At 34.5% G+C, this 13,649-nt stretch overlaps 3 protein-coding genes across 3 annotated transcripts; 2 read left to right on the top strand and 1 right to left on the bottom strand.

Moving 5' to 3' along the window:
- The first annotated feature begins 183 nt into the window (after positions 1-183).
- On the top strand, positions 184-1,537 carry LOC105429477 (ADP-ribose pyrophosphatase). Its single transcript, XM_011642471.3, has 2 exons — positions 184-492; positions 689-1,537. The coding sequence occupies exons 1-2, from the start codon at positions 267-269 to the stop codon at positions 1,324-1,326; spliced, it is 864 nt and encodes a 287-aa protein (XP_011640773.2). The 5' UTR covers positions 184-266; the 3' UTR covers positions 1,327-1,537.
- Positions 1,392-4,565, bottom strand: LOC105429476 (uncharacterized). Its single transcript, XM_089079627.1, has 4 exons — positions 4,145-4,565; positions 3,777-4,043; positions 2,930-3,145; positions 1,392-2,741 (listed from the first exon to the last, which is right to left on the bottom strand). Exons 1-4 carry the CDS (start codon positions 4,397-4,399, stop codon positions 2,322-2,324), a joined length of 1,158 nt encoding a protein of 385 aa, XP_088935753.1. The 5' UTR covers positions 4,400-4,565; the 3' UTR covers positions 1,392-2,321.
- Positions 4,566-4,754: 189 nt separating this feature from the next.
- LOC105429550 (pre-rRNA 2'-O-ribose RNA methyltransferase FTSJ3) lies at positions 4,755-8,221 on the top strand. The gene is made up of 6 exons (XM_089079612.1): positions 4,755-4,958; positions 5,095-5,558; positions 5,628-6,555; positions 6,712-7,131; positions 7,233-7,614; positions 7,689-8,221. The coding sequence occupies exons 1-6, from the start codon at positions 4,892-4,894 to the stop codon at positions 7,951-7,953; spliced, it is 2,526 nt and encodes an 841-aa protein (XP_088935738.1). The 5' UTR covers positions 4,755-4,891; the 3' UTR covers positions 7,954-8,221.
- The last annotated feature ends 5,428 nt before the right edge of the window (positions 8,222-13,649 follow it).

Here is a 13,649-nt window from a genome sequence, read left to right as displayed (position 1 = left end):
AAAATTTTTCCTTGCATCCTGTCTAATCCCTAATATATATTGATTATATGTGTATATATATATATATATGTATATATATATATATATATATATATATATATATATATATAAAATTTATGCAAATAAATTTACTATTTGTTTTATTTTCTTTACTTTGATCCAGAGGAAAATTATGCGATGCGGGGCTTATTGACTTAATACGTCATTGGAGGCAGGCAGGTCATGTTGTGTCGCGTCGATTTTTCTTTCTTAAAAGGAATAGCTAAATGAATACAAGATACGTAAGAATGTTCCATCAAAAGTGCCGGCAGGGTTTGTATCCGTCCAGTGACGTAAAGAGATTTACAGTACCGGAAGAAAAAATACCATGGACAGTTGATTATCCCGATTACAAACCAGTCGCATATACCGCTACTGTTGTAAAAGGTAAACCTTGGGCTGATCCAGAAATCGACGAGCCCACCTTCGAACCAAAATGGAACACAGTGGATGGTAAACTAGCTTCTCTCTTTTATATTCGTCTCTTATATTTAACATAATTGTCATTGAATTAAGAAAATGATGGAAAAGAAAAAACAAACGAAAGAAATCACATTTCTGGGAGGTTATCAAATTTACATAAACTGAACTACAATATTCCGCACGCGAGGCAAGGTATTACATAGATTTGAAATCCAATTCTCGTTAGGCAAAGTAAATCGAAAGAGTTTTATGGGAAGAGATTACGTCGTGAACGCGGGTGGTCTTCCTTTGAATCCCGTGGGACGAACTGGTATCGTTGGACGAGGACTTCTCGGCCGATGGGGACCGAATCACGCCGCCGATCCTATTGTTACACGATGGAAACGTGACAATGTGGGAACTGTGGAAGTAGATGAGCACACGAGGAAACCTATATTACAGTTTGTCGCGATACAGAGACGGGATTCTGGAGAGTGGGCTATACCGGGGGGTATGGTTGATCCAAATGAGATGGTTTCCACCACTCTAATGAGGGAATTCATGGAGGAGGCGTTAAACTTTTCTGAAATGGATGACACCGAAAGAAAAACCTTACAAAATTCTATAAAGGAATTTTTCATTAAAGGCGACGAGATTTATAAAGGATATGTGGACGACCCACGAAATACAGATAATGCTTGGATGGAAACAGTGGCTATTAATTTTCATGATGAAAACAATGATGTCGTCGGGAAACTCGCGCTAAAAGCTGGAGACGACGCGAGTAATGTAAGATGGATGGACATAAATCAACATATAAATTTATATGCCAATCATAGCGAATTTATGAAAAAGACAGTGTTACAACGCAATGCGCATTGGTGAACGGTAGATTATAATAAACATTATAATAAATCATTTAGGAGTAGGATAATATTTATAAAACTATATAATTATAAAAATTATTTTTATATTATGTACAAATATGTTCTGCACTATGTACATAAGCACAAATCGCTAAACATCATTAGTCATTTATGCCAAATTATGGCATAAAAAATCTTATTAAATCTAATAAACGTCTTTAAAGATAAAATGAGATTTCTCAATGTAAGAACCGACGAAATCTAACGAAAATATGTAATCATATGTTATACTAAGACTTATCTACAATTCAAAAGTTTGTAAGTACGTCATCCAATTTTCCATACGTCACACAATTTTCCATACACCATCCAATTTTCAAATTTTAGTTGTCTCGTAGTATGTGTATTTTCATAATCTTTTTAATTGCGCATCACAGCATATTCAAACTTAAATATACGAATTATGTTATAAACATACGAATTAACATTATATGTAAATATAAAGTCGTTGAAAAAGCCCTAATTTTAAATCACGTCAATATGTATATAATATGTATGTATGTATACATGTACATACATAAAATGCGTTTTATATATATATATATATATATATGAAATGCATTTTATGATAATGCATAAAATTGTATATGTTAATAAATTTAACAAATAAAGAATTTTTAAGTGCTAAATATAGATAAAATAATGCTTCCTTTTTAAAAAGATATGAAAATATTACGGAAGAATTATTTGGACTTACAGAAAAATCCTGAGAACGTTATCATAAATTGAGCAAATATTTGCATCAACATTTATAACATTTATAATATAATACGTATTCTTATAAAAATATTCATGCACACACACATGCACACACACACACACACACACACACAAGAAAAATATAATAATAATAATAACAAGATACGTAAGAATACATTTGTATATCATCTATATCGTTACATGATTCCGTTGAATAGATCTTACACTGAGATAGCAAAAGTATTTTTATACTTTCTATGACACGCAACCAGTAGTAGTTATCATAGGTATTTGACTATGTTCTCTTAAGCCGAGAAACTTTAAAAATATTTGGTTGGATTTTGAGATCGTGAGTTTGTCATCGACATTTGTACTTAACATAAAGTCACTTAATTTTACAGGTATATCATTTCTATCACTCTTCTCTAATTTTGAACTTTTTAAGCCTGCATTCGGTATAGTAGATATATTTTTTTTCAATTGTATATCAGCTTTTTCTAAGTTAAGCGCATGCTGGGCTTGTACCTGACCTAATCTTGCTGCTCTGGTGAAGTAAGTACGTGCGGTATCAATGTCAATAGGTAAATCGCCCTTTCCTTGAGCATAAAAAACTCCTAAATTATATAACGCATCAGCATGATCATGGGCCGCGGCATCGTTGTAATATTTTGCAGCCTGAAGAAAAATTATATTTTTATATATCTTTCATAAATATAAATCTCTCTGTACATATCATCTATGTATACTTTATATAACATTATTTTTTTATTTTCATACAAAGATCGAAAGAAAGGATTTTCATAAGTGTATTTTAAATGTATTGTTTTTCGCACTTTTTTCTTTGAATATTATTTAAAGCGTACCTTTGCTTGATCTGCTAAAGTTCCAATGCCTAATTCATAACAAAGACCTAAATTAAACATGCTTCCAGATGATGACAATTTAGCGCCCGCAGAAAAGTGCATCAAAGCGTCTTTATAACGCTTTTCCTTTAAAGCTTTGATACCAAAATGAAGTTCATATTCTCCTACTAATTTATTATGAGTATCTTTAAATTTATCGACAGCCTCTTCGAATGCCTAAAAATATAGACAATTTTATAACAAATCTATAGAAATACAAAATTTAATATCTATCTAAACATACATAGGGAATAAAAAAATTTTTTTTAAAAAGAAATTTATAGAAAAATTAGATATCCAAGTCCTTCATTTATTCCAGAATTTTTGCAGTATATTTTGCTGACTACATTACAAAATTTATATTTCATTCACAAAAGATAAGGAAATGATTAACATAAGTCATTAAATTGATATGTGTAAAAATAAATTATTTATTATTTATGTGGATTTACAAAGATAATATTGTGATAAGTATGATACATATCAAAACAAACAGAAATCTTTCCTGAAGATAAAACATTCAAATTTATCAAAGAATAAATATACAAAAAATATGTACGTTTTATACATTACAGTAATTATGTAATATATCAATATAAAAATGCAAGTAAAGATAGTAATAAATTTTATATATATATATATATATATATATATATTAGTTACATTACAATTTATATAATTTTTATCTATGGTTCTTCATGTGCTGCTTTTGAAGAACTTATTTAGAAGAAACACAGAATATAACTTTTACTTTAATTTTTACTAATGTACATTACAGAGTATAATGTCTGCAAAATAACATCCTCACCTCTTCGATGGTGATAGGACCAAATTGTTTCTCTGCAGTTTGTTGCGAGTTTAAATCCCGTGTTTTAAAGCTTTTCTTGCTAGTACCAACACAGTTGGTAACCGGCAGGATTTTTCTTGGATGTAAATTTGCTATATGCGTAAGTAAGGATGAAATTCCAGAATAATCATGTAATTTGTTTTTTAAGCTTTCATTGTCTCTATCGAAAACTCTTTTACGAAGACAAAGTGTTTGGCACACAATCCATCCAGCCGCCAATACACTAGACTAATAAAATAGTAAATCATATATTAGCGGCGATGATCTTTTTAGTGTTGCTAAGAAGTATTGCGTAACATTACAAAATCTTATTTCGAAACAATATTTACCCAGCCGACAGCCTCTGGCCAAGTGTGCTTGGTATTCCAATCATGTCTCTTGTCTTTAGTACCGGTACTTTTTGCCGATCCACAAAAGCCCTTATCACAAGTGATAAAAACCGGTGGAAGAAATTTCTGTTGGCATGTCAAGTTTGTTTTGACTTCATTTTTTGCGTTATCCTGCGATGACTGTGAATAAACGTTGGTACGACAAACACGTCGTTCCAACGTTTCTCGGATTCCACGAAATACGCATTTCCACATTTTCTCCCCTTCTTTTTCCTTTATATACCAGAAGAATTATGTATTTTGTAAACAATTATTAAGATTACAATTAAAATTAAGATAACTCTCACTATGGAATTACATCTACGCTACATTGACAGCGAATGTACTAAAATCACACGGAAGTTATGGACAAGTTATAAGAAAAAACAAACTGACATCCTTTTCATATCAAATAGTCCTACATAAACTAACTACATATCTCGAAAAAAATCTCTATCGAAGAGCCAATTGAATTATCCAAAAATTTTACATGCTACCAATGAACGTGAAGTTCGTTACAGAAAAATAGTGTATTTCTCGTGGCTAAGTTGGCAACTTACTGACTTATTTCAGTTAAGTGGGAAAATTATGTTCCTAACCTATATATTACGAACGTGGTTGTAGAGATCACGCTGTATAGAATTGATGGTAATTACACGTGATTAATACGTATTTGTTTATTTAAAATTAATTGTTTTTTAAATTAAAATGGGAAAGAAAACGAAAATTGGAAAACAGAGGAAAGATAAGTTCTACCAGCTAGCCAAAGAAGCAGGTAAATAATGTTTATGATCTACTTATACTGGCAGAATTATTAACTTAAAAGTTGTAAATGCTATAATATTTAAACAATTAGTATTATATATAACCATGTTATCGAAATAATTATTAATACTAATTGTCTTGTTTAGGTTATAGATCACGTGCTGCTTTCAAGTTAATTCAGTTAAATCGAAAATTTGAATTTCTTCAAAAGTCCAGAGTATGTATCGATTTATGTGCTGCCCCTGGTGGTTGGATGCAAGTTGCCAGGCAAAATATGCCGGTATCATCGATAGTTGTCGGTGTAGATTTATTTCCAATAAAGCCTATCCCAGGATGTCTCAGTCTTGTGGAAGACATTACAACAGACAAATGTAGAGTTGCTATTTCACGTGAATTAAAAACATGGAAAGCTGATGTCGTTTTAAATGATGGTGCTCCTAATGTAGGAAAAAATTGGCTTCATGATGCATATCAACAAGTTGTTTTAACATTATCAGCTCTTAAATTAGCTACTCAATTCTTAAAAGCTGGTGGTTGGTTTGTAACAAAGATATTTCGATCTAAAGATTATCACTCATTGATTTGGGTGTTAAAACAGCTATTTAAAAAGGTACTAATATTACTTAAAAATGTTTACTAATTATTGTCTATTATTTTATTATCACAAATTTAATTTTAGGTACATGCCACTAAGCCTCAAGCCTCGCGTACAGAATCTGCAGAAATTTTTGTAGTTTGTCAATATTACATTGCCCCTGATAAAGTAGATCCCAAATTCTTCGATCCAAAGCATGTTTTTTCTGAATTACAAATAGAAACTATAAACAAATTAGCTATTTTGTATCCAGAGAAGCAAAAGAAACCTAAAGTAGAAGGATATCCTGAAAATGACTATACATTATATCACAAATTATCTGCGAAGGAATTTATTGCTTGTGAAGATGAAATAAAAGCTTTGCAAAATGCTTCCGAAATAGTCATAGACGATGAGATAATCGACAAACATGAAAAAACTACTAGAGAGATTAGGGAATGTTGCAGAGATATTAAAGTACTTGGTCGAAAAGATTTGAAGCTTTTACTTAATTGGAGAAAGGCTTTAAAAAAGACACAAACTGAAACAAAAGAGGAAAATATAGTTGAAGATGAAACTACTACATCCGCAATCGCTAGCCTCGAAGAACAGGAAGATTTAGAAGATGAGGAAATTCAAAAACAGATAGCTGAACTTCGGGAAGAAGAGGCCAAGGAATTAAAACGCAAAAGAAAAAGGGCTAACAAAGAGAGGCAGAAGTTGACCGAACGTCTTAATTTAAAAATGGTTCATAAAAATGATGAAGGACCTAAATTGGAAGGAGAAAATTTATTTAGATTAAATCAGGTTCAAACCTATCAACAGTTAGAACAAGTTACAAATCAAACACCTGATATTTTAGCGGAGAGCGATGTAGATTCAGATGAAGAAATCAAACCAAAAAGAGTTTATTATGAAAAAGATACAGGCCATTTGGACAGCAAAGGCTTATACTATAAAGAAGAAAGTGAAGAAAGTGAAACTGATGTTACATCAGATGATGAAAATATAAATAATGGAAACTTTGAACTAGGTATTATGCACAAAATATTGCTTGCAATTATTCAAATAGTTTTCTCTTTCAGCTATTTTTTAAAGATTTGTATTTATGTTCTTCTCTCTATTCCCTCTTACTCATATCACTTATTCTTTACATTTATAACAAAAGTTATCATTTCTTTTAATATAGATTTGGATGATTCAGAAGACGAAAGTACAAATAAACTACAAAAGAAGAAACCACAAATTAAAGATTCTGAGAGCAACCCGTTGTTAACTGATCTAGATTTTCGTGACAAAGAAACTAAAAGAATTCACAAAGCAGCACTTTGGTTCGAGAAAGACGCATTTAAAAACTTAGAAGATGAAGCCGACGCAGACTATGAATTGGATAAAATGGTCGAGCAATACAAGAAGAAGGGTGGACATGTTCTCGGAGAAGAAAAGAAAATGCAAGAAGAAATTGATGAAGAAAAGAAACGAAAACGTAAAGCCAGTGAAAGTGATCATACAGATTCGGATTATGATATAGAAGAAATAATGTCATCTAAGAAAAAGATGAAAAAGGTTGGCGGAAAGGATGGTTTTGAAATAGTATCACAAGAAGCAGGTAAGGAAGTTTTCGTTTGAATGTAAATTTTACCGATTGAGACTACGCTCAGTAATTACTGATAGTTACATTAACACATATATCCGTTTATGATTAATTAGATAAAAAGCCAAAGAAAAAAAAATTGACTCCTGAAGATTTAGCACTCGGATCGTTACTGATTCAAAGTGAGAAATCTCGAAGAGATTTGATCGATGCCGCTTGGAATAGATATGCGTTTAACGATGAGAAATTACCCGAGTGGTTCGTAAAAGATGAGGAAAAACATATGAGGAAGGAAGTACCTGTACCCAAAGAACTTGCCGATGAATATACAAAGAGACTAGAAGATCTGAACGTTAAACCTATTAAAAAAGTGATGCAAGCTAAAGCAAGAAAGAAGAGACGTGCGATGCGCAAACTGGAGAAAGCCAAAAAGAAGGCAGAAGCATTGATGGAAAATACAGATATTAGCGATAAGGAAAAGGCTCATCAACTCAAAGCGTAAGTGTGACTTTTTTTAGAATGTCTAATCTGATGAATGTATGTGTTTTAATTCAATCTTTAATTTGATTTAGACTGTACAAAAAAGCTCGCCAGGAACCAAGAAAGGAAGTTAAATATATCGTAGCAAAAAAATTTAGCGCACAGAAACGGGCTATTCGGCCTCCCGGTGTGAAAGGTCGATTTAAAATAGTCGATCCTAGAATGAAGAAGGATTTACGCGCAGCAAAAGCGAAAGAAAAAACTAAAGGACGCGGAAAAAAAAATCATAGTAGTAACCGAAACAAAAAACCAACGGCAAAGCCTAAAGGAAAAAAATCTAAAACTACGAAAAGATAATTTTTATTCTTGTACACGATAGAATATTTTGAACTCTTTACAGTTCGTAAGAACTATACATATATATTTGTTTAATTACATACTTCATGTAAATAAATCTAATTTCTATTGCAATACATATTTGAGAGAGAATTTCCTTTTTAGTCTAAATTATTCTACCGATTTTAGATTTCTATAATTTTTTTTTATAATTATTGAAGGTGGAATTTAACATTGATGCAAAATGTATATAAATTACTGCTAAATAGATAAGATACAGAGTCTACACTTAGATATTGTTTACACATCGACGTCCAAATCTGTCCACCAGTCAACCGACGCGAAATGTACTGTGTTAATAAATAGTAGTGGAACATGATCTTATTCACGTTGTACGAGATTAGTCGACTACTTGTCCTTGTTTTATTTCGGGCAATTCTGTTTTGTGCATAATGCCGATGTAGACGCAGAAATAACTCGAGATCCTCTCGATCTATAGTAAAGCGGAATAGAACAAGGAGTTACAAAGTTGCAAATTGCGCTTTATCGCATAGCGCATAAGGAAATCCATATGAGAAAAAAAATGGCTATTAATAGATCATGCGTCAAAAAGCGTCAGTTATCACGCTCGTTGCATCTCTCGCAGATCTGTCGGAGGATAAATTCTCAAAAAAGTTTTACGTAATCTTATGAAATATTCTATACGTATAAATGTAGCGATCATTTGTGCCTCTCTGCCGATATATGTATATATATATATATGCATAGATCGCGTCCTCTATACCCTTTTTAAACACCCCGATCCGACATAAGCCCCACCATGAGCACCGCTTCTCGGCATGTTCCGCGTGTATCTCGACGTAACTACGGGCCGCCTGCGTAGCGTTGGGACGCTGCGGTCGATGTCAAGGACAAGGCCGACGGTATCTATAAAGATTGCCTTGCGTCGGCGTCGATGCACCGTCATTCGCGAAAGTAGCATCGAACCGATTGTGTGGCCGCCGGGACGTGCGGGGACGACGCCAAGATTCGTCATCGACCGCACGTTCGCGTAAAATATGGATGGATCGCGTGGCATCGCCTTATACCGAACGATTGAGCAGAGCGCATCATCCCCTCTCGTCCTCATTCCGCTCCGAGAGACTCTTCTCTAACGCGCACGAAATGCTAATGAGACGCGCTCCGGCGCGAATTCAGGCTAAATTTGACCTCTGTTGTACGTCGTAGTTGTTTATGCTGTCAAACACACACGATCGTATCGTTTCGCGGCCGTTTTAGTAGGTTCAGCAGGCAGATATCGGCGATGCACACTCGGTTGCAACTGCGTAGCTGCAACGGTCGATGTCAAGGACGACAGATGTAGAGACCGCTTATTGCAAGACCAAATTGACGCGCTACTACTCCGATATTGGAAGGAAGAGTTTGACCCAAATAGCACATAGACGCGACGCGTGTCGCCTAAAGCGAATGTTTTCCCGTTTTTATTTCGTTTTTATTTATTTAAATAACTTGACGCACCCGCAGAATTTTCTCTATAGCAACGCGCACCTCTCCCTCCCCCCCCCCCCTCCCCTTCTTCTCCTCCTCTCCGAGTTGCATCAGCGAGAAACGCCGATAGTCCGATTGCAACGCAGTTTAGTCGCCGTGCATTATGTATTTAGTTCAAACGTCATTTGCGAATCGCTCGAATACCTGAATAATTAAGTGAATAAAGAGTAGCGAAAGATTGCCATCGGCTTTAGCCTTAAAAAGCGTAAAAATATCTCAGGCCGCTCCAACACACCCACTTGTTACCGAGCTGTTTGTCGCGCGCGGGCCGGCGCTTTGCATGCGACGCCAGGGGCATTTGCATTCGCGAAGTCGGGGATCGAGAACGCGATCGCGCACACCACCACCGGCGATTGCGTTCGCTGATCGCCGTGGCGCCGTTAATGAATTCGCGGCGCAATCAGGGCGAGAGGTGAACGATTTCCGCGCGATCGAGCGGCTTTACGAGCGGAGGACGGCTAAGTCGCACCTCGCCCCGAACGCCGCTTCTCGTCCCCTGTCGGCATCCTGCGGCGTGTCGCACTTCTCGGAAACGTTGCGATACGCGAAAAGGCGTCGGTGTGTTTGTGTATCTACGCGCGGGTAGGCGCTTACGTCAAGGGCGACCTCGACTTTCCGCCAGTCTCTAATGCATCGAAAGCCATTTTGCCCGACGCATTAGACTCTCCCGACATCATGAGACTTCATGCTCATGAAACGTAGGGCGGGACCTAGGACGCTCTTGCGTCCCTCAAGAATTTCGGACGCCCCGCCTATTCTTAGCGGGAGATTGCTTGATGGATCTATTCCTAGATCGCCATCTTTTCAGCCGTCTCGATTGCGTCTCAGTCTCTGGAATGTGGGAAAATGTGCGTTTCACGCGTTGTACCGGGACGGGACGACGTGAGGGAATCGCCGATCCCTGTTGACGCAACGACTTGCTCCGGACAAACGGCGAATAATTGGTTTTACGTGAATCTAACGTGATGTTCACTTACCGTTCGATCATTTCCCGCTGCTCTTTCTTCCGGATACGTTGCTTTTCCTCATCAGCTTTGAAGTGTTCGGTTATGATATCGGTCCGCCTCCGTTGCACTATATCCACTTGCATACACACATACACACACACACACACACACACACACACGTCGATTCAGAATATATTAATTTTAATATATAAGTAAATATATAAATTTGCTGATTAATTATCGTAATTCGATATTCGCCCGTCACTTTTTGCAACATTCCCGGCACTCGTGATGTACTCGGGATGGATAGAACAACGCGAAATACGGAGGATTGCTGGACGCGTATTATGGAAATAGTTCAAAATAGATTTCAATCGGAATTACTCTGTTTCTACTCTCTAGAAAATATAATGGGAATTTAAAAAATAACAAAATTCCATACAAAAAAGTTGAAATATATACTAATAACTTCGCGACGGAAAACTCATAGGGCCGAGATTCTATAACTCGCTTACCGACAATCATCGGTATCGTTAACTAACGACAGCCAATGGACGATCTTGGAAAAAGGCACGACTGTCATTGGCTGTCGTTAGTTAACGACACCGACAGTTGTCGATAAGCAAGTACAGAATGCCATGGATGCAATTCGCGCTTGATATACGACACAGACAATTGAAACTATTTAAGAATTTATATGTAATATAATTCGATATTGAATACATAATAAAAATCACCACTCGGTGATGGTTGGCAAAAAAAAGAAAAAAAAAAAAAGAACGAATGAAACTAGGCAATGCTGCAATATCCGCGTGAAATTTGTATTTTTCGATAATCGACATCGACAAGTCGCCATCTTTTTTTTTAATTTTTGATATTGGATATCTAAATATAATAGTCCATATACGAAATAAGCAGTTATGAAATATGAATTCACAAAAACGTTTGCTACGATGCAATAAAAGGACATCTATATGAGTTGTGTAATATGTATATGTGTATACAAGTTTTTTTACAGCTGAATTAATGTGTGTACTCATTGTACTTAAAATTAAAGAGATATATATTTAAGGTTTAGCGAAAACAAGAAAAAAAAATTGTAATGTAGCATTAAAGAATAGGTTTCGTGAAAGTCTATAATATAACTTAGATCCACTATAACTAAATGATTCCGCTATATTAATTGTGAAATATTAAATTATTAATAAACTTAATGTGGACTTGATTAACTTTAAATAATTATATTTATTTACATTATATCACCTGTTCTTGGAACGATCAGAACTATTACAATTAAAAACATTAATCCTCATTTCCAGCAATATATGTAGATTAACATTGATCTTCAATTTATCTTTTATTTTCTTCTAGTTCATTACATAAAAATAGAAGGTGAATTTAATTGAGGCCAAAATTAATCTATCATTAACCATTAAGAAATGGAGGTAAAGCGAATACCTAGAAAAGCAAGCGATAAATCTTAAGCAGTGCACAAATTGACCAATTATAGCCAAGAGTTTCAAAATAATAATCTTACATCTTTGGTAATTTTCAATTTAATTCGATTAAAGTCTTATGTTTTTCTGTGTGCTTAATAATTGCTAATATCATTAGTATTGCAGATTACATTCGTTAAGGCAAATGTTTAATTGATTGCGTTATGGGTTTACAATAGAGAAGTAAGTTTTAAGCCATAAAAAATAAATCAATCATAATCGATTTATAGAAGAATAATCGATTATGTTTGGTCAATTCCTTATTGCTCAAGGCTTATCTCTCTACTGTAGACGACGCATTACCGATGTTGACTTGCTGATGCTGCGATTAATTGACCGGCTGCGTTCCGATATTCACCCGTCAGTACCGAAAATCTATAATATACGTGACCTGAACTATATATTTTCAGTACTGGCAGTGAATATCGGAACGCAGCCACCATTGTGCATAATGTTATTCACTTGTTTTCACCATGGTCGAAACGAATTCGGTAGTCGAGAGTGTCGGCGTTTCACATGATTTACTCGATACTTATATGTATCGCGAGTGCAGTGAATGTTGAAAGTGCCGTACATACGTGAATTAACGGTTGATTATGATATCGCGTTAATTGGGCTCCTTGAATGAATGAACATTCAAAACAATAGCATAATCGGCGAGGCGATAATGAGGTTATATCGGTACACCGACCGTGATGAATGTGTTCATCCATTGTGTTCGCGCGTTCTAATGTTCATTCACTTCCGCACTGCCCTTCGTGCTATCGTAAATTAGGGAATGACAGTTTAACATATTCATTACGACATCGCTGCAGTCACCGTTGATCGACACTCGTTTAACGACGCGCTGATGGCCGATGGCCGACATTGTTGACTACAGTTAATACGTGCGGAAATTATTTACATTTGTAAAATTCATTTTGTTAATGAATAGTAACAAACAAAGAAATATTTTTATTTATTATAATTGTATTTTAACTTCAAATTTTCAAACAATATCACAAACATGTTGATATGTTTATACCTTGAGTTCTTTATAATTCAAATCTATTTCATGTTTCGAACACAAGAAATATGTTTCTCGATTTATAAAAAGACCGAGTAATTGTTGCTTTTCTACGATGATTATACAATGGTTTTCTCATTTTGCTCACTTCATGCTGCGAGGGTAGCCGTCAGCACGAAGGTTTGTACATTTTTAACTGTTTGTACATCCTTTACAAATGTTTGCAACTTATCATCACGGAGAAGATCACATGTGAAAATATTTTATTTTATACTCTTTTTGTAATCTTTATAATTAATTAAAAATGTATGATTATGTAAATAATTTTTCTTCATATAATATATACATATATATTTATATTTAATAAAAAAGTATATAAAAGTATATAAATATCGCGAATATGAAATATCAAAAATAATTTTGACTATAATTTGATTGTTATTTTTTTTTATTATTTGATTCTTTGAATTTAAAAAATTGTAATTTTATTTAAAATTGCAAGTAAATATTGTATATTCCAGTAAGAATTAACTTTTTTTAAACCATGATTGAAATTCAGAAAATAATATGCCACAGTTTCATTAAATAAACTCCATGCGATCGTAATGTTGCGTATAATTTTTCATCGACTATATAGACGAAATGAATTATGTGCCAGTAATTAGTGATCGCTTTCTATTATTTACTTGCTGGTCAGTGCTTGAGCTTACCCTATCGATT

Source organism: Pogonomyrmex barbatus, unplaced genomic scaffold (assembly GCF_055798465.1).
Source record: "Pogonomyrmex barbatus isolate J1 unplaced genomic scaffold, ASM5579846v1 scaffold3, whole genome shotgun sequence".
Lineage (NCBI taxonomy): Eukaryota > Metazoa > Arthropoda > Insecta > Hymenoptera > Formicidae > Pogonomyrmex > Pogonomyrmex barbatus.
Note: the sequence above shows the minus strand (reverse complement) of the source record. Positions and strands in the feature narration are given on the sequence as shown.